We start from the raw sequence: 22850 nt of genomic DNA on the forward strand, positions 1-22850 counted from the left end.
CTAGCGATGGAAGAAGTGACCAAAATCATTCTATGGGCGGAGTCTCACTCCTGCCACCTGTCTGCTATCCACATCCCAGGAGTGGAAAAATTGGGAAGCGGATTTTCTGAGTCGTCAGACATTGCATCCGGGGGAGTGGGAACTCCATCCGGAAATCTTTGCCCAGTCACTCACCTGTGGGGCATTCCAGACATGGATCTGATGGCCTCTCGTCAGAACTTCAAAGTTCCTTGCTACGGGGCCAGATCCAGGGATCCCAAGGCGGCTCTAGTGGATGCACTAGTAGCACCTTGGACCTTCAAACTAGCTTATGTGTTCCCGCCATTTCCTCTCATCCCCAGGCTGGTAGCCAGGATCAATCAGGAGAGGGCGTCGGTGATCTTGATAGCTCCTGCGTGGCCACGCAGGACTTGGTATGCAGATCTGGTGAATATGTCATCGGCTCCACCTTGGAAGCTACCTTTGAGACGAGACCTTCTTGTTCAGGGTCCGTTCGAACATCCGAATCTGGTTTCACTCCAGCTGACTGCTTGGAGATTGAACGCTTGATTTTATCGAAGCGAGGATTCTCAGATTCTGTTATCGATACTCTTGTTCAGGCCAGAAAGCCTGTAACTAGAAAGATTTACCACAAAATTTGGAAAAAATATATCTGTTGGTGTGAATCCAAAGGATTCCCTTGGGACAAGGTTAAGATTCCTAGGATTCTATCCTTCCTTCAAGAAGGATTGGAAAAAGGATTATCTGCAAGTTCCCTGAAGGGACAGATTTCTGCTTGTCGGTATTACTTCACAAAAAGCTGGCAGCTGTGCCAGATGTTCAAGCCTTTGTTCAGGCTCTGGTTAGAATCAAGCCTGTTTACAAACCTTTGACTCCTCCTTGGAGTCTCAATTTAGTTCTTTCAGTTCTTCAGGGGGTTCCGTTTGAACCCTTACATTCCGTTGATATTAAGTTATTATCTTGGAAAGTTTTATTTTTAGTTGCGATTTCTTCTGCTAGAAGAGTCTCAGAATTATCTGCTCTGCAGTGTTCTCCTCCTTATCTGGTGTTTCATGCAGATAAGGTGGTTTTACGTACTAAACCTGGTTTTCTTCCAAAAGTTGTTTCTAACAAAAACATTAACCAGGAGATTATCGTACCTTCTCTGTGTCCAAACCAGTTTCAAAGAAGGAACGCTTGTTGCACAATTTGGATGTTGTTCGCGCTCTAAAATTCTATTTAGATGCTACAAAGGATTTTAGACAAACATCTTCCTTGTTTGTTGTTTATTCAGGTAAAAGGAGAGGTCAAAAAGCAACTTCTACCTCTCTCTCTTTTTGGATTAAAAGCATCATCAGATTGGCTTACGAGACTGCCGGACGGCAGCCTCCCGAAAGAATCACAGCTCATTCCACTAGGGCTGTGGCTTCCACATGGGCCTTCAAAGAACGAGGCTTCTGTTGATCAGATATGTAGGGCAGCGACTTGGTCTTCACTGCACACTTTTACCAAATTTTACAAGTTTGATACTTTTGCTTCTTCTGAGGCTATTTTTGGGAGAAAGGTTTTGCAAGCCGTGGTGCCTTCCATTTAGGTGACCTGATTTGCTCCCTCCCTTCATCCGTGTCCTAAAGCTTTGGTATTGGTTCCCACAAGTAAGGATGACGCCGTGGACCGGACACACCTATGTTGGAGAAAACAGAATTTATGTTTACCTGATAAATTTCTTTCTCCAACGGTGTGTCCGGTCCACGGCCCGCCCTGGTTTTTTAATCAGGTCTGATAATTTATTTTCTTTAACTACAGTCACCACGGTACCATATGGTTTCTCCTATGCAAATATTCCTCCTTAATGGTCGGTCGAATGACTGGGGTAGGCGGAGCCTAGGAGGGATCATGTGACCAGCTTTGCTGGGCTCTTTGCCATTTCCTGTTGGGGAAGAGAATATCCCACAAGTAAGGATGACGCCGTGGACCGGACACACCGTTGGAGAAAGAAATTTATCAGGTAAACATAAATTCTGTTTTTGTTTATAGTAATGTTGAAATATTTATTAATTCATACATTTTTCAGCAGACAACATAGATGATATAGGCAAACCTTTATAGTATGCTGCCAATATGTAAAACAGATTATAGAATTATAATGCATAAATAATTACTTCCTCATGATAATTAATACATCAGTGACTAAGATGTCAGCTTAAAACCTTAAAGGGCCACTAAACCCAAAATCTTTCTTTCATGATTCAGATAGAGAATAGAAATTTAAACATTACAATTTACTTCCATTATTTATTTTGCTTCATTTTTAAAATATCCTTAGTTGAAGAAAAAGCAATGCACATGGTGAGCCAATCACACAAGGCTTCTATGTGCAGCAACAAATCAGCAGCTAGTGAGCATATCTAGATATGCTTTTCATCAAAGTATATCAAGAGAATAAAACAAATTAGATAATATAAGTAAATTAGAAAGATGTTTAAAATTGCATTCTCTTTCTAAATCATAAAAGAAAAAATGTGGGTGGCATGTCCCTTTAAGTTCAGCATTAACATTTTGCAATATATTAATGTAATTACTGTAAAAACTGTTGTTCCCTCATGACATCTAGTTATTGTTGAGGACTGAAGCCATGACAAATTTCACCTTATGTTTTTTTTTAACTAATTTTAGTTTGGTGCCCCTGTTGTTAGTGGTTCCAATAGGAAGTAAAACATAATAAATCATTTTTTGGGATAATTTTGTTATTAAAGGGAAATTATATCTCTTGCTTTTGTGAAAATATTGCAATTTGTCCCACGGTCCCTAGAGAAGGACACAAAATGCAAGCTATGTAACCTAAGTTTGCAAAGATGTTGCATATTGGCTAAACCAGCTATTTGCAGGATCCAACATTTGCTTTTCAGTCTCTCTAGGGAGTGTGGGACAAAAACAATTTTAAACAAAAAAGTAAGAGGTATTTTACGTTCTTTTAACTATGGATTTTATTCGTTTTCTTCTCTATCTCATAATAAGAGGCTGGAGAAACTGAGGCCTAGATTTGGAGTTCGGCGGTAGCCGTCAAAACCAGCGTTAGAGGCTCCTAACGCTGGTTTTGGCCGCCCGCTGGTATTTGGAGTCAGTGATTAAAGGGTCTAACGCTCACTTTTCAGCCGCGACTTTTCCATACCGCAGATCCCCCTACGCCATTTGCGTATCCTATCTTTTCAATGGGATTTTCCTAACGCCGGTATTTAGAGTCGTTTCTGAAGTGAGCGTTAGAGCTCTAACGACAAAACTCCAGCCGCCTGAAAAAAGCAGGAGTTAAGAGCTTTCTGGGCTAACGCCGGTTCATAAAGCTCTTAACTACTGTACCCTAAAGTACACTAACACCCATAAACTACCTATGTACCCCTAAACCGAGCTCCCCCCACATCGCCGCCACTCGATTAAAATATTTTAACCCCTAATCTGCCGATCGCCACCTACGTTATACTTATGTACCCCTAATCTGCTGCCCCTAACCCCACCGACCCCTGTATTACATTTATTAACCCCTAACCTGCCCCCCACAACGTCGCCGCCAGCTACTTAAAATAATTAACCCCTAATCTTCCGACCGCAAAGCGCCGCCACCTACGTTATCCCTATGTACCCCTAATCTGCTGCCCCTAACACCGCCGACCCCTATATTATATTTATTAACCCCTAATCTGCCCCCCTCAACGTCGCCGACACCTGCCTACACTTATTAACCCCTAATCTGCCGAGCGGACCGCACCGCTACTATAATAAAGTTATTAACCCCTAACCCACCTCATTAACCCTATCATAAATAGTATTAACCCCTAATCTGCCCTCCCTAACATCGCCGACACCTACCTTCAATTATTAACCCCTAATCTGCCGAGCGGACCTCACCGCTATTCTAATAAATGTATTAACCCCTAAAGCTAAGTCTAACCCTAACACTAAACACCCCCCTAACTTAAATATAATTTACATCTAACGAAATAAATTAACTCTTATTAAATAACTTATTCCTATTTAAAGCTAAATACTTACCTGTAAAATAAATCCTAATATAGCTACAATATAAATTATAATTATATTATAGCTATTTTAGGATTAATATTTATTTTACAGGCAACTTTGTAATTATTTTAACCAGGTACAATAGCTATTAAATAGTTAAGAACTATTTAATAGTTACCTAGTTAAAATAATAACAAATTTACCTGTAAAATAAATCCTAACCTAAGATATAATTAAACCTAACACTACCCTATCATTAAATTAATTAAATAAAATACCTACAATTACCTACAATTAACCTAACACTACACTATCAATAAATTAATTAAACACAATTCCTACCAATAAATACAATTAAATAAACTAGCTAAACTACAAAAAATAAAAAAGAACTAAGTTACAAAAAATAAAAAAATATTTACAAACATAAGAAAAAATATTACAACAATTTTAAACTAATTACACCTACTCTAAGCCCCCTAATAAAATAACAAAGCCCCCCAAAATAAAAAATTCCCTACCCTATTCTAAATTAAAAAAGTTACAAGCTCTTTTACCTTACCAGCCCTGAACAGGGCCCTTTGCGGGGCATGCCCAAGAATTTCAGCTCTTTTGCCTGTAAAAAAAAACATACCATACCCCCCCCAACATTACAACCCACCACCCCACATACCCCTAATCTAACCCAAACCCCCCTTAAAGAAACCTAACACTAAGCCCCTGAAGATCTTCCTACCTTGTCTTCACCTCACCCAGGTATCACCGATCCATCCTGGCTCCAACATCTTCATCCAACCCAAGCGGGGGTTGGCGATCCATCATCCGGTGGCTGAAGAGGTCCAGAAGAGGCTCCAAAGTCTTCCTCCTATCCGGCAAGAAGAGGACATCCGGACCGGCAAACATCTTCTCCAAGCGGCATCTTCGATCTTCTTCCATCCGGTGCGGAGCGGGTCCATCTTGAAGCAGGCGACGCGGATCCATCCTCTTCTTCCGTTGTCTCCCGACGAATGACGGTTCCTTTAAGGGACGTCATCCAAGATGGCGTCCCTCGAATTCCGATTGGCTGATAGGATTCTATCAGCCAATCGGAATTAAGGTAGGAATTTTCTGATTGGCTGATGGAATCAGCCAATCAGAATCAAGTTCAATCCGATTGGCTGATCCAATCAGCCAATCAGATTGAGCTCGCATTCTATTGGCTGATCGGAACAGCCAATAGAATGCGAGCTCAATCTGATTGGCTGATTGGATCAGCCAATCGGATTGAACTTGATTCTGATTGGCTGATTCCATCAGCCAATCAGAAAATTCCTACCTTAATTCCGATTGGCTGATAGAATCCTATCAGCCAATCGGAATTCGAGGGACGCCATCTTGGATGACGTCCCTTAAAGGAACCGTCATTCGTCGGGAGACAACGGAAGAAGAGGATGGATCCGCGTCGCCTGCTTCAAGATGGACCCGCTCCGCACCGGATGGAAAAAGATCGAAGATGCCGCTTGGAGAAGATGTTTGCCGGTCCGGATGTCCTCTTCTTGCCGGATAGGAGGAAGACTTTGGAGCCTCTTCTGGACCTCTTCAGCCACCGGATGATGGATCGCCAACCCCCCGCTTGGGTTGGATGAAGATGTTGGAGCCAGGACGGATCGGTGATACCTGGATGGTGAAGACAAGGTAGGAAGATCTTCAGGGGCTTAGTGTTAGGTTTCTTTAAGGGGGGTTAGGGTTAGATTAGGGGTATGTGGGTGGTGGGTTGTAATGTTGGGGGGGGTATGGTATGTTTTTTTTTTCCAGGCAAAAGAGCTGAAATTCTTGGGGCATGCCCCGCAAAGGGCCCTGTTCAGGGCTGGTAAGGTAAAAGAGCTTGTAACTTTTTAGAATTTAGAATAGGGTAGGGAATTTTTTATTTTGGGGGGCTTTGTTATTTTATTAGGGGGCTTAGAGTAGGTGTAATTAGTTTAAAATTGTTGTAATATTTTTCTTATGTTTGTAAATATTTTTTTATTTTTTGTAACTTAGTTCTTTTTTATTTTTTGTACTTTAGCTAGTTTATTTAATTGTATTTATTGGTAGGAATTGTGTTTAATTAATTTATTGATAGTGTAGTGTTAGGTTAATTGTAGGTAATTGTAGGTATTTTATTTAATTAATTTAATGATAGGGTAGTGTTAGGTTTAATTATATCTTAGGTTAGGATTTATTTTACAGGTAAATTTGTTATTATTTTAACTAGGTAACTATTAAATAGTTCTTAACTATTTAATAGCTATTGTACCTGGTTAAAATAATTACAAAGTTGCCTGTAAAATAAATATTAATCCTAAAATAGCTATAATATAATTATAATTTATATTGTAGCTATATTAGGATTTATTTTACAGGTAAGTATTTAGCTTTAAATAGGAATAAGTTATTTAATAAGAGTTAATTTATTTCGTTAGATGTAAATTATATTTAAGTTAGGGGGGTGTTAGTGTTAGGGTTAGACTTAGCTTTAGGGGGTTAATACATTTATTAGAATAGCGGTGAGGTCCGCTCGGCAGATTAGGGGTTAATAATTGAAGGTAGGTGTCGGCGATGTTAGGGAGGGCAGATTAGGGGTTAATACTATTTATGATAGGGTTAGTGAGGCGGATTAGGGGTTAATAACTTTATTATAGTAGCGCTCAGGTCCGCTCGGCAGATTAGGGGTTAATAAGTGTAGGCAGGTGTCGGCGACGTTGAGGGGGGCAGATTAGGGGTTAATAAATATAATATAGGGGGTCGGCGATGTTAGGGCAGCAGATTAGGGGTACATAGGGATAACGTAGGTTGCGGCGGTTTACGGAGCGGCAGATTAGGGGTTAAAAAAATATGCAGGGGTCAGCGATAGCGGGGGCGGCAGAATAGGGGTTAATAAGTGTAAGGTTAGGGGTGTTTAGACTCGGGGTACATGTTAGAGTGTTAGGTGCAGACGTAGGAAGTGTTTCCCCATAGGAAACAATGGGGCTGCGTTAGGAGCTGAACGCTGCTTTTTTGCAGGTGTTAGGTTTTTTTTCACCTCAAACAGTCCCATTGTTTCCTATGGGAGAATCGTGCACGAGCACGTTTTTGAGGCTGGCCGCGTCCGTAAGCAACTCTGGTATCGAGAGTTGCATTTGCGGTAAAAATGCTCTACGCTCCTTTTTTGGAGCCTAATGCAGCATTTGTTTGAACTCTCGATACCAGAGTTAAATTTATGGTGCGGCCAGAAAAAACCTGCGGAGCGTTAACAGCCCATCTACCGCCAAACTCCAAATCTAGGCCTAAGTATACATTGTCTAACAATTGTCAGGTATTCATATGTTAATATTTATTGTATAGAAATATTCAAATAGAAGAACAAATCCACAGAGTACATAGTATGTAAGGTTATAGAGAGTGTATTGCAACACTGTATTTCTTGGCCAGAGAGTGTCCCTTAGCATGTGTCTGTAGTTAAGAGACAATAAACAAATTGAGATTGTAATATAAAAATGTTTAGTTATGTGTAGCCAAAACACAAAACAAGTGTGCATATATTTTTAATATTTATTTTGCCCTCTTTTCTTCTGAGAACTGATAGTGCACGTGTGAGACTTAACAAGCCTAACTCTGCACCATATCTATCCCTAATTGGCTTTAGCAGAGAGGATAATGTAGGAACTGCGAAACAATGGAGAATTTACTAACATAGTGGTTGTGGCTAGTCTTGTCTACTCTAGTAACAAGCTCTGATTAGCTCCTCCAAATAAGGCAAGTGGTAGGCAGACTTTGGCTATTGAAAAATAATTGCTGCAAACAAGGCGAAAATGCAATCAAAACGTATTTAAACTCACCCAATACACCTGTTTCATAAAAAGGCTGCAGAACAATATTGTAATAACAAGATATTTACTGTCACAGCAACTAATGGGAAAGCCAGCAAAGATCACTAAGGAGATCTTTTCAGTTTTTATTTCTAATAAGCTGAAAATATAACTTGCTACTGTTTACTATATAGTCCGTTTGAAAAGTAATGTTATAAAATGTTTCTGGTATGTTTTGCAATTTATACTTAAAATATAAACACTTTTTCCCCTCTTAAATGTTTGCAGATTCAGAAATAAAGTTGTCACATTTCCAATTACAATTTCTCCTTAATTCAGCAAATCTAATTTTGGCTACATCTGCCTCATTTATAGTTTCATCATTTTTCTTGAGATCCTTCCAAGTTCTCTGTAACTAAAACATTTTCCAACAGCTCCAGTACCTGGGATACATTGTTTATGCTTTTATAACGGTAACTTCCTGCTCGTTGTCTTTACAGCTTCTAAGCCTTGACCAGAGTCAATGCTTACAGTCATTTATATTAAAGAGCTGCCTTCTATTAAAGCCCAAGTACTAGCAGTTAACAGCAATGGCAGTATTAGAATTGTTAGCACATTTGGTTTCCATATATATTACTTTGACATTCTCCCCATTTTCACAAAACTTCCCATGATTAAGTGACTGATATATCAATAACTTATTAAATAGCAGTTGCTCCAGAATTTCTTGTTTGACTTTTAGCAAAGCTGTCAAGTCACTACAGTGAGCTATTTTCATAAAGTACCACTGTATTCTCCCTAGCCTAAGCAATTCCTGTATTGTTTTATGGAATCCATACTTTAACCCTTACACTGTTTAACCATTTCATATCCCTATGTCAGCAATATGGAAGTCATTACCTTAGTACAGGGCTTCTCTGCAGTGGGGCATACAATTGCACCACAGGAAGGTTTTTTTTGTTTTTTGTTTTTTTTAAATATCCTTAAAGGGAAATTAAACCCAAAACATTTTCTTTCATGATTCAGACAGAGCATACATATGTAAACATCTTTCCAATGTACTTCTATAATCAATTTTGCTCATTCTCTTAGAGTCCTTTCTTGAAAAAAGGAAGCAATTCTCTACTGGGGGTACTAGCTGAAACACATTGGTTAGCCAATCACAAGAGGCATATATGTACAGCCACCAACCAGTAGCTAGCTCCCAGCTCTTGAGCCTATCTAGATATACTTTTCAACAAAGGATACCAAGGGAACAAAGCAAATTAGTTAAAAGAAGTACATGGGAAAGTTGTTAAAATTTGTATGCTTTTTTTGACTCATGAAAGGAAATTTTTTGGGTTTTATGTCCCATTAAGTTCTGACTACTTTTTTTGGTTTCAGAAAGGTTTCTGTACATCTTTATTAAGATTGTTTGCTTGATAATATTACAAAATGTTTGCTATACAGTAAGTACTTTATACAGTTTAAAAAGTAGCATTTCTGGATAAAATAGTGTCCAACAGGAGTGGCAGTATTTGGTTTAATGGGGATTTTTATATCTTCAAACTTTTTTTTATAGTTTTTGGCAGATTTCCCAGTATAACATACCATACCACATATAATGCATTTTATTATTGGGGCTCCAATAGTGATATTTGCCTGTGTAGCTACATATTTAGGCACCATCTCTGCATACAAATTAGAAGCAAACACTATGGTTACACATTTAGCATCAATTTAGTATCCTAAAACACCAAAAAAAAAAAAAGGATTTTCTATGTTTTCCAATAAAAAAAGAAATAAAAACATACTAATTGATCATTATTGCAATGACCATCTTTCTAGAGGGTTATAAACCCCCTAATTAACCGCCTGCTCTGAGTGGGCTGACAAACATCGCCGCAATTCAACCCGATCGAGTATGATCGGGTTGATTGACCTTTGTTAAATAGGCCCCTATGTGTATATTAAAGGGGTGTAGTGGCTCTGAAAAGTATTTTTAACAAAAGCAAACATGATTACTAGTTGGGGCAAGTGATCACCAATACCACTCATGACCTCTTATTCAAAAGAAGGAAATCCCATGTTCTAAATGAAAAGAGCTTAGGTGAGGGATATTAACATTGTAATAGCTCCCCTGCCCTCCACAAAATATCTCCTTATTGTCCAGAAGAACAAGTGATCACCATTCTTCACAGTGATCCCCTAAAAAGGAGGCATCACGTTTCATATGGAGAGGGGCTATTCAGCTTTCAGAAGTCAGGGTTCATCTTTTACTCTAGTTAGAACATTGTATTAGATAGAATTCTGGTAGAGCCCCTGAAGCAAAACTCACTGGTGGATTTTTCTACAGGAGGAAAACATTTTTTAGGGGATGATCTGCATCTCATATGGACAAGCAAATTTTGTACTTGAAAGAGTGGTGTCACCTCTTATGTGTGTTTAGGGGGGGGGGTCATATATACAGTAAACAAGGAGGTGACATATATGCCCTGGCTCTTCCAGATAAGCCTATTGGCTATTAAAAAACAATTGAATCAAACAAGATGTAATGCATTCAAAATTAATGTTATTCATACAATATGTTAGTTTAATGCAAGACTGCACAAAAATATTATGATTGCAAATGCAATATAATGATAGCCAGCAAAGGTCAACAAGGAGCTCTTTTCTGTATGTTTAGATAGACAGACAGACATACACCTAATATTGCTCATGATTTAATTCTTCAATTCATTCCAGTAGAAACCATATAAAGTGATTTATCTAATTCATTTTAAGGGATACTAAACCCAAATTCTATCTTTCATGGTTCAGATAGAGCATGCAATTTTAAGCAACTTTCTAACGTACTCCTATTATCAATTTTTCTTTGTTCTCTTGCTATTTGAAAAGCGAGGTAATCTATGCTAATGAGACAGCCTATTTTTGGTTCCGCACCTGGTTGCACTTGCTGATTGGTTGCTAAATAAAGCCACTAATCAGCAAGCGGCTATCCAGTTTTCCAAACCAAAAGAAGAATTGATAGATAGGAGTAAATTAGAAAGGTTCCCTCAAATTGCATGCTCTGTCTGAATCATGAAAGAAAATAATTGGGTTTAGTATTCCTTTAAGTATCCAATAGCTAATTTGCTTCACTAAGTCCTCAAGAATCTTAAAGTAATTCTGCCTTTGTGATTAACTTACATGCTCTTTGTCTTTTAATATTTGTTATCATATTTTTAATGATTAATGTTAGTTATTTTACCCGTGAGTAGTTGTAGCAATTTTTGGCCTATTCTGATTTGGAGTCATATGCATATTTGTATTTGTCAAGATTTTGGATTTTGGTTTGTTTCAGATCGTATGGAGATTACTGCTAATAACTTATCACAGTCATGACTTCTACATTATTCCAAATTAAAAACCTACCTAATAATTCTCTGTGAATATTATTTTCACCTACAGCTGTATATGTATATTCCATTTTTTGGTAACTATTAGTTTACCTGTTCCTATATATTGACATTAGTTTATCCTGTTCAATTAATCTTATTAGTAAATAAATTACAGTGTGCAGGATTTTAAAATAAAACATTTTTTTAACAAATGTATAAATGTAATACCAATTTTCCAAAATCTCTTCCTTTATTAATCTTTAGTCTTCTTTTAGTAGTCTTTTTGGCCAACACTGTAGCATGGTCTTTCTTGTAGCAAGGTCCAAAAAGAACACAACTAATATTATCTTGGGGTAAATTTTGATGTAATATAAATAGTAAAAGGGTAAGATGTTTTTCATGGGATTACTATATTGGCAATCATATTCTGTAGATTTAATATTAAAAACATTTTTATTTATATTAATACAGGTCTTAACTCCAATATTATCATATGTTATATCCTCTGGAGACAGCATGAGTCAGTTTGAAGTGAACATAGAGGGTGTTCTAAGGATTGTTAAAACCTTAGATCGGGAAATTCAGTCATTCTACAGTCTTGTTGTTCAAGTTCATGACATGGCTTTACCACCGGCATCCAGGTACACAAGTTCAGTTGAAGTGTCTATAATTCTTTTGGATGTTAATGATAATCCACCAAGCTTTACATCCCCCAAACTGACTTATGTGCAAGAAAATACACCCATTGACACCATTGTATTTAAAGCACATGCAACTGATCCAGATAGTGGCCCAAATTGTTATGTGCAATATTCACTACTTAATTCACTAGGAAACAAATTCAGTATCGGCAATATTGATGGAGAAGTGCGTCTAACTGGAGAGCTGGATCGTGAAGAAGTTTCCAATTATACATTAACTATTATAGCTACAGACAAAGGAAAACCATCTCTTTCTACTACAATGGATGTGATCGTCATAGTGCTTGATATTAATGATAACAATCCTACATTTTCACAAAGCCTCTTAAAAGTAGAACTTAGTGAAAATATATTAACTGGGACAGATCTCATCCAAGTGGTTGCTACCGATACAGATGAAGGTGCAAATGGTATGGTCCGATATGCAATTGTTGATGGAAATCCAAATGGTGAGTTTAGGATTGATTCAGTTACAGGAATGATAGCCATTGCCAAGCCTTTGGATCGTGAAAAGAAGTCTTCATACTCTCTAATAGTACAATCATCTGATCGTGGAAGTAGCCCTCGTACTGATACAACCACAGTTAATATTCTGCTTTCCGATGTAAATGATGTTGTGCCTAAATTTGAATTATCACCATATTCAGTCAATGTTCCTGAAAATTTGGACACATTACCAAAGACCATCCTTCAGGTAAGTGTATGCCATATTTAGTGTATATCAGCAACCCTAGAATTTAGTGAGATGGGATCTACTGGAGTTTTTAAGACATTTTACAGTGGGGTCTACTTTGGCACATGCTAAATGTAATGAGACCAGCTTTTGGATATAATGAGCTTAGCGGTCTTTGTACTCTCTCTCTCTATCTCTCTCTCTCTCTCTCTCTCTCTCTCTTGGTAATATATCATATATTATTACTGCTTTAGGTTTTAGCACGAGACGATGACCAAGGACTTAATAGCAGATTAATTTATTCTCTGGCTTCTGGCAATGAAAATGGAGCCTTCAGATTGTCATCAAGTGGGGAACTGACTCTGGTTAAAAGCCTTGATCGTGAGTCTAAAGAGCAATATAGATTACTCGTCACAGCTACAGATTCAGGTATTTTATATTATTAAAGTCAATAATGCTTCATTCCGTTTTAAAAACTGGCCAAATGTATTTAGGAAAAGCAATAAAAATTAAGGACAGTTTTGTAATGTTTAGAAGTGAGAGAGTGAGAACTTGGTGAACAAAGTAAAAATCTTAAGTATAAAAAGGTTAAAGTTTTTTTATGGCTAAGTGAACAGTTGTTAAAGTTTTGTGATATATTCATCTAGGTCCAAAACATATACAACAGTATGGCATTTTAGCGTCATTACTATGTAATTGTGTTTTAAGTTGCTTGCAGGTGGATGAGATTATAATAATAATTTGGGAGATTAGGCTACTGTAATATGTTTTAGAAATAAGGTAGTCAATATACAAGAATAACGGCAATAGCATAACATTTGTTTAGACAATAATCAATTTTTACATTAACTTTTGATACAGTTAATGCATGTTTGTCACATTATTGTGACTGATGCATTAATTAATTCAAACCATAGTAGTTATTCTTAAAGAAACATTAAACACTGGCTTAAGGGCACTATATATGCAAAGTGTGTGCATTAGTGATGTATGTATTTAGCTAGATAAATACTATAGCTGCGTGATTAACATAAAAATACTTTTAAAATATATTCTAGACAAATTGTCTGGCTGCATTTCTCACAGGTGAAGGCATTTCCTTTCCATCCTGAGTGTGCATCATGATCCACAGTTTAGATTGGCCAGTCAGCTAGAGGGATGCCACTGACAATGTGTTGGATGTCAGACAGACTAATTCAAGGGGTGCACTTCAGGATAAAGTAATATCCTGAAGCACAATACAAGGTAGCTGCCTCATTGGCTATATAACAAGCTGCTGATTTTAAGATAAAAACTATTGGCTTTTGTGGAGCCTTCTAGTTTAGGTATTATTTTAAGTTTAATCATGCAGCTATACCATTTATAAAAACATGACTATTTGCATATAAAGTAAAAATTATTTAATATTTGTTGTCCAATTTAAAAGGGTGTATGGACAACACATCTACACACACACACACACACACACACACACATATATATATATATATATATATATATATATATATATATATATATATATATAGATAGATAGATAGATAGATAGATATATTACATATTCATCTATTAGTGGAGCTTTCGCAAAAAAGTTTGACCACATCTTAAGAGGGTGAAAACCACAAACACTACAGGACAAAAACATGGTGCCGGAAAAACACTAAACACTGAAGATAACACAGTCAATTGTAAACCAAATTAGTAAACACAGTATATCTCTGTTTCTTTATGTTTATTTTTATATCTATGTATCATCATTTACAGAGAAAAAAAGTCTAAAAAAAGTTTGTGTTTATCTATAAAAAAAAAGGATTAAGTACAATTGAATTCCAAAAATAATTAATAATCGCACAATTTTTTTTATATTATTACTTTGTTTTGCGTTTGTACAGGAATACTATGATATAATTATAAATATTACAAAATGTAGGAAAAATGTAATTCTGCTTTTTATGAATAAATGCTTGGTTGCACACAAATGCAACTGATGTTAACTCTAGAAAAGAATTAACATTGTTATTAATTTTCTCATTTTTTTGTTGTTGCTGTTATACAATCATCATGATGAGGGCTCTGTGACTAATCATAATACTAGATTAGCCCCAAAATGTGTTCTCTCCTATTAAAGAGTTCTTATTCTTACATTAAAAACAAGTGTGTACGGGTTAAATACAGATATTTAAATCTGGGAGCGTGGGAATATACTGTTCCTGCTCCTTGGCCAATTATGCACTGCTCATTGATCTTCTAGTCGAAGCTTGGCTTATTAAAGAGGAAAGTGCACTTGTGTAGTCTGCCATCTATAGACCAATGTATAGAGGAAAACTAATGGGCACTGTAGACAATTGGGTAGTTGTGGAGTCCTTATAATGTAAGGCACTGGCAGGAAGTATTTTTTTCCACAAATGAAATGATGTTGGAAACATGGTTTTTGCTATGTTTTTGTTTCCTCTAATTAAAATAAAAACAGAGATTTTAAGGAGTAAGTTAAGAAGTAAGTAAAGAATTTGTCTCTGTTATGTAGTTGAATATTTTTTGGCAATTTGATTTATGGTGGCTATTTAGTTTAGTCTCAAGTGTTATAAAACTATTTATAAGAAAAACTGAACATTAAACAATTCATAGCACTTAGAAATACAAACTTTAATTGGTGAATTAAGTGTTGCTCTCAAGCGCAACCCACACCACTGTAAAATGTGTGGCTTTTTGAGACTTGTAGCTAGCCAGTATAGCACATAACTGCACAAAGATCTCCACTACTAGGCACTATCAGGCTTAGCACTTGAGCAATATCTGACATGAATTTTACTGCACATTCCTATAGAAATCTGTAATGTGATAGATTTAGAGCATTTGGGCTATCCAACATGCACCTGTTTTGTTAGCGTACCCTAGCCTGTTGCTCGAGCACTAAAAAATAAATTTACTACGATGCTTACTACGCTCCACTTGTAATCTAGGCATAATTGTTTAATTATACTTAGTAAAAATATATTGCAATGTACTTTTCATATAATTTAGCTCTGGTTCTACAGTGTTCTCCCAGTGATTGCTTGATACATGAAGTAGCTAATTTGTGTCCCTAAATAGTGGTTTTAATGCTTTTAAAATATTTATTTTGTATGCAGATTATTTACAATGCAGTGCATAATTACTAATATATTCCATGCATGTATATAGAATAGCTTTTATGTCCCTAATTATAGCAGATCAGTAGATGAAGATAATGCAACTTTATATCCCTGATTGTGCAATATGGATAGGTGACTTGTTATATTTTTTCTACCTATCTGTCGGATTTTTTTAACTTGTTATGTGCCAGTATGAATATACAACTGGCTTATTTTTTATGAACAGATGACTTAGAGGATTTTCTAACTCGCAGTGGTATGAACAGGCCCCCTTTTTTTTTCTTGTATTTTGTTCAAAATATTTTATCCGTAAAACATTTTGTGGTAGATTGAGCTTCCATCAGAATTGTCGTTGTTGCTAGTGTTTTTATTGTTCTTAAACTAATAATAAGAATAAGAATAATATCTTATGAGAAAATAACGCTATTTACTCTGTTGTTTATTGGATGCACTCAATCATATAAATAATTGTTTCAAACTTAAAAAAACTGCATTAAATCCTCTTTTAGCAAACCATGAAAATGATTAATCCTGCAGGAATGATTATGGATTTAGAAACAATTAAATGAAGATATTCAACAATGTTCCTACTTCGTTAAACATCTGCATACAATGATCTGTGCTGACTAAATAAATAGCATAGAAACATATTTTTTATGGTAGAAAAGAACCAAAATAGGCCCATCAAGTATACCAATTTTACATGTTACTTATTTGTTTACAGTCCCTGTGTTTACCACATCTATTGGACGTTTATTACATGAATCCACCACCCTTTTTGTAAAAACTGATTCCATCAAAATTGTTGTTGTTATTGATGTTAATAATAATAATTTCCTTTCCATTCTGAGTGTGCATCGTGATCCGCATTTTAGATTTGTCTCTCTGCTAGAGGGATGCGACTGACCATGTGTTAGATGTCAGACAGACTAATTCAAGGGGAGCATTTCAGGATAAAGTAATATCCTGAAGCACAATAAAAGATAGCTGCCTCATTAATAATAATGATATGCACTCTGTTGCTTCCTCACATTTCTCCTGAATCTGCTACCCTCTAACTTAAGATTGTGACCCCCTTGTTTTGGTATTGCTTTTTTGTCGAAAATGCTTTCAGCTTTTACTTTAAGTCCCCTCATATATTTGAAGATTTCTATCATTTCACTCTTTCCTTTCTCTCCTCTAAACTATACATATTTAGATAATAAGAGTCTTTCTTTGTACATTTGATATTTAAGACCATGTAGCATTTTAGTAGCCCTCCTTTGGACAGTTTCTAGTTTATTTATATCTTATTGGAGAAGTGGTCTCCAGAACTGTAAACAATATTCCAGATGAGGCCTTATTAGTGATCTGTAACGTGGCATAAGAGTAGGGTGACCATATTGCCGCTTTAAAAAGGGGCACATATGAAAAATAGATATGTCAGGGTTCTTATACAAAACATTTATTTAAACAGCCCTGAAACCAGCCCTGACATATGTATTTTTTATATGTGTCCCTTTTTAAAGCGGCAATATGGTCACCCTACATAAGAGCCTTGCTCTTCCTGCTGCTAATACCTCTACCAATGCAACCAAGTATTTAAATGGCCTTACCGGCTGCACTACTTCATTGTCTACCAAGTTTTAAATCATCTGAAATTATAGTTCCCAAGTCCTGTTCATCTTTAGTTACAGTTAGTAATTTACCATTGTGACTATAATTGGCCTTTGGGTTTTTGGATCCTATATGCATTATTTTGCTCTTGGTACATTTTATATATCATTTATTTGCCAAGTCCTCCAGTTTTTTTAATATCACTGCTCATTTGATCCATCAGCTCTGTTACAAATTTTAATATCATCAACAAACAAGTGAACCTTTCCCTGAAGCCCACTACCAATATCACTATTGAACATGTTAAGCCAAATTGATCCTTGGGAAACAACACTTCTAACTGACCCCTCATTTGAATGTACTCCATTAATTGAAACCCTATGCCTTATATCCTTAAGCCAGAATTCTACCCACTTAACAATCTTAGCATAGATGTAGAAATTCATTTTTGTCAATTTTATCCCAATAAAATTTATATGATTGAGGAATAAGAAAATATAAAAAATGGATTAGTTTCCCAATGGCGTGTAACCACACTTTTGTATGCTTCAAGGCAATTTATTTCACTCTGTTATTTTCAGAAACAGCAGAATTGCCAAATTACAAGAATACCAAGGAGAATTATGAAATAGTTTTCCTTATATGCTAATACTCTTCACTGTGGTATCAATTAACATTCACAGCTGTCTTTTACTCTAGCTTCATGGCATTAATTATATTACCTCTCTTCCTGGGCAGAAAACCAATTATAATGTTCAAATCCACCAAAAGGGTTTCGAGTTTGCAGCACAAGGGGAAATATAAATGTTAGTATAACATGACAGTCTGCATTGTGTAGATTCTATCCTATCATTCAAACCTGCAGAATTGCCAAGATAACAACATATATGTATTGGAAGGTGATTTGTATTGGCTTTTTGCAACTTGTAAGCCTGTAAATCACTGGTTTGCTTTGCTAAACCTTACTTTGTGGAAGAGCCAATAGGAAAATAGTTTCTTTCTGTCCATATGTTAGAGACTAACACAGACATGTAAACATTAAGCATTGGCCGTATGACAGAAATAGTAATGGTATAGCTTTGTTCGTAGATGCCTTTAATTCTTTGAAAACATTTCTAGGGAAAATGTTAGTGTTCTATCTATCGGCATTTTCTTATTTATTGGCTGTATGGATATTGAACCACACATCTGGAAATCTGCTCATAATGGCTAATCTACTGTTTCAATGTGAGATATGGGTGCAAGGTCCAAAGGCAAAAGGTAAAAGATGCAGCTGCATCTCAACCATAAATAATATTTATTATAAACAAATAATTCAATGGAAAATGAAAAATACTGCAAAAGGGAAACACTCTGGCTTTAAAATAATATGTTACAGTAAACTAAAAGTGCTGCTAACATCCAGAGGATGGCAGTGTTGGGTTCAGTCTTAAAGCAGCTTATTAGTGTTGTTCTGTATAACATGTATTTTAACTCACATTTATATAACAAGGACAATTTGGAAATGTTCTTTATTTCAATGACTAAAATAACTTAAGTATACCTGAGAGTGCCAAACACTTTTAGCACCCATATTTTTGTAATTAAAGAACTAATTATGGAAACTCTTACACATGATGGGAAAAAAATAAATCAGTTATAACGACTACTTTCAGGTGTGGGGGAAAAATACTACAAAATGATCTGGTTTTGTTTAGCTGCTGTTGAAGTCTTCTGTTTAGAATTAATTGTGCTAATTCAATGGAAAACTGCAAGCTATAAAATGTTTATTTTTTCCATTATTAAGAGTTTTTTTGTATTATTATGTTACTTTCCAATTTATACCAAATTATATTTCTTTTTCTAAAATTGACCGAATTATCATAAGACACATTTAATTTTCAAAGTATGGTAGAAAGTTTAAGTGGTTGGAATTGTCACATGAATTAAACTATTTTCTAACATTTCCTTTTTTTAACCACCCTAAAATTAATTTGCATGCTGTGAAATTGCTACAAATTGACGGTATGCCCATATGCTGATCCATCTATATCCTAAACCAATTAAAGAGAGGGTTACTGATTAGGGGAGAGTTATGATGCAATTTTCTTCATTTCCTATTTTCATCAATAGTAATTGGTCATGGGAATGAACTGCCATAAGCAGTGCCACATTAATGAAAAATAATCTATCAAGTAAAATATGCATCAGAACCTTCTCCCCTTGCTTTATACCAGGGGTTTTCAGTCTTAGGCAGTGGCCTCTCCTTTGACAACATTTACAAGACAGCACCCCCCCTTATTAGATGCTACTTTATTTTTTCTCTTTAAAGGGATAGCAAACCCCAAAATGTTCTGTTATGATTCAGATAGAACATACAATTTTAAACAACTTTCCAATTTAATTCTATTATCAAATGTTCTTCATTCTCTTGTTATCCATTGCTGAAGGTACAGCATTGCACTACTGACAGGAAGCTTAAAATATCTATTTAGCCAATCACAAGAGACAAATGTGTGCAGGCACCAATTAGCAGCAGCTCCCACTAGTGTATATGATATGTGTGCATTCATTTTTTAACAAGGGATACTAAGAGAACGAAGCACATTTAAAAATAGAAGGGAATTTAAAAGTGTCTTAAAATGACATGCTCTATCTGAATCATGTAAGTTTTTTTTAACTTTCCTATCCCTTTAAAGAAAATCGTATTATTTAGTTTTAGTTTTAATTTGGAGAATTTACATGTGATCCAGGATTCTCAAGAGCTGATTCTGCTTACCCAAATGAGTCTTTCACTCACGTTTTAATTTGCTCTTTGTTACTCCTGTTACTGGTCAAGATAACAAACACAATGCAGGCTCGGAGCAATTTTGACCTCAGTGCCTTTATTCCATCTACATCCCACCCTTTACCTTATTCCACCTCGACATGACAGATATCTGATTCTAGTTCTTTAGTAGCTACTACCTAGCACACATTCCAGTTCCTGAGTAACTCCTGCATTGCAGATTCCTTTTCCCAAGCAACGTTGGTTAGAATACTGATGCTAGTTCTTTAGTAACTACTACTTAGCACACAGTCCAGTTCCTTAGTAACTCCTGCATTGCAGATTCCAGTTTCTGAGTAATACTGATACTTGTTCTTGAGTAACTACTGCTTAACTGCTCACATCTGCATTTTTTTTCTAGTCCAGTGCTCACAGCAATCCCCTGTTATATCTGCTTCTAACTAAAACCTGGTTCAGAGCAAACCTCAGTGACTGTGCTACAACTTATATCAATTTCAGTACCTGTGCAAACAGTATCTCCTGGTTCCTTGTACCTTAATCGGTACAGACAGTATTTTCTGGTCAACTCTGGTTCAGTTTTACTGCAGTTCTATAGAAGATAATGCATGTGTGTCAGTTTCAGTCTAGGTTCTAGTGACATTCCAACACAGCTTTTGCCTTTGCAACAATGCCCCAGTTCAAGAACATTTTGACCTGGCAGGCCTAGCAAGAGGGGGTTTAATGTCCATTTAATTATAAATAACTTATAGTGATATGTTTGTTAATTGCACAAAATTTGCTATAAGTTGATATACTAGGGATAAAACTGTATTCAGACAGATCTAAAAGTCTCTGGACCTGGTGAGATTTTATAAGAATGCTTGACAGTACTTCCATTTCCCTAGTGGAATTATTAAAGCACTTTTTACCTAAAAACAGGGTGCGATCCGATATAGGGCGTACTTTTCAGCGCAAGCGAGGTAACCCGCGCCGCCCATAGTTTCTCCTCGCACATCGGGGTATCCAATATACCCCGCCGGCAGTTCCTAAAGTGCCGTAAGTCTGACAAACTAGCGATGTCCAGAAATAAGGTGTAAGTACAAATTTCTGGAGTCGCCAGTGAACTTACAGCACTTTAGAAACTGCTGTCGCCTTCAAAAACTAACTAAAGTATTAAATCTCCCGTAACTGTCTAACAGCCCTCCCAAAAATAGCCCGACACGTATACCCCTCTATCCGCAATCCCCCCTCTCACTCTAACAATAAATATATTAACCCTAGACCGACAACCCCCCACAACGCAATAAGCCTAATTATTAACCACTAAACCGCCATAGCCCCACACCGCAATAAAACTATCCTTGTATTAACCCTAAACCGCCACTCCCCGGACCCTGCGCCACCTATAATTAAATGTATTACCCCCCTAATCTGACCCCCCTACACCACCGCCACCTATATTAATATATTAACCCAAATCTGACCCCCTAACACCGCCGCCACCTATATTAAAGTATATAACCCATAACCTAAGTCTAACCCTAACACCCCCTAATTTAATTATTATTTAAATTAATCTAAATAATATTAATATTATTAACTAAAAATTATTCCTATTCTAAAAACTAAAATACTTACCTATAAATAAACCCTAAAATAGCTACAATATAATAATAATTACATTAGTAGCTATTTGTAGGGGGTGTTAATAATTTAATAATTACATTGTAAGCTATTCAAATCAGCCCAATAGAATTACAGTAGCTCTTATTCTATTGGCTATTCAAATCAGCCAATAGAATTACAGTAGCTCTCATCCGATTGGCTGATTTGAATTGAAGGCTCAATTCAGCCAATAGGAATTCAAAGGGATGCATTTTTAATCGCCTACTTGAATTCCTATTCAGTGTACGGCGGAGATCGTATGAAGAGGATCCTCCCACGCTCCATGGCTCCGCGATCTTCAGTTCCAGCGTTGCTGGTCTTCAATTCCAGAGTCGACGGTCTTCAGCTCCGCGGTCATCGGTCTTCAACTCCACCGCTCTGTGCCAGCTGGTTCCTGGAAGAAGAAGACTTCACCGCCTGGAACAGGACCTTCTCCGCCAGTCTTCAGGACAGGTAAGGACCACTTGGGGGTAAGACTTAGGTTTTTAAGGGGGGGATCGGGTGGGTTTTAGAGTAGGGGTGTGTGGGTGGTGGGTTGTAATGGGGGGGGATTGTTCTTTTTTTTACAGGTAAAAGAGCTGATTACTTTGGGGCAATGCCCGCAAAAGGCCCTTTTAAGGGCTGATAATAGAGCTGATTACTTTGGGGCAATGCCCCGCAAAAGGCCCTTTTAAGGGCTATTTGTAATTTAGTTTAGGGTAGGGAAATTTTATTATTTTGGGGGACTTTTTTATTTTATTAGGGGGCTTAGATTAGGTGTAATTAGCTTAAAATTCTTGTAATATTTTTTTATTTTTTGTAATTTAGTGTTTGTTTGTTTTTGTAATATAGTTTAGTTTATTTAATTGTATTTTAGTTTAGATAATTGTAGTTTATTTAATTAATTTATTGATAGTGTAGTGTAACTTAGGTTAGGATTTATTTTACAGGTAATTTTGTAATTATTTTAACTAGGTAGCTATTAAATAGTTATTAACTATTTAATAGCTATTGTACCTAGTTAAAATAAATACAAAGTTACCTGTAAAATAAATATAAACCCTAAAATAGCTACAATGTAATTATTAATTATATTGTAGCTATCTTAGGGTTTATTTTATAGATAAGTATTTAGTTTTAAATAGGAATAATTTAGTTAATAATATTAATATTATTTAGATTTATTTAAATAATAATTAAG

At 36.2% G+C, this 22850-nt stretch overlaps 1 protein-coding gene across 1 annotated transcript in view; it reads left to right on the top strand.

The window, feature by feature from the left end:
- The window catches only part of FAT4 (FAT atypical cadherin 4), a 337983-nt gene that overhangs the window by 221249 nt on the left and 93884 nt on the right, over positions 1-22850 (top strand). Inside the window, 2 exon segments of the mRNA XM_053703634.1 lie at positions 11633-12556; positions 12790-12964. Coding sequence (XP_053559609.1) covers positions 11633-12556; positions 12790-12964 — 1099 coding nt within the window.

This window comes from Bombina bombina, chromosome 2, assembly GCF_027579735.1.
Source record: "Bombina bombina isolate aBomBom1 chromosome 2, aBomBom1.pri, whole genome shotgun sequence".
NCBI lineage: Eukaryota > Metazoa > Chordata > Amphibia > Anura > Bombinatoridae > Bombina > Bombina bombina.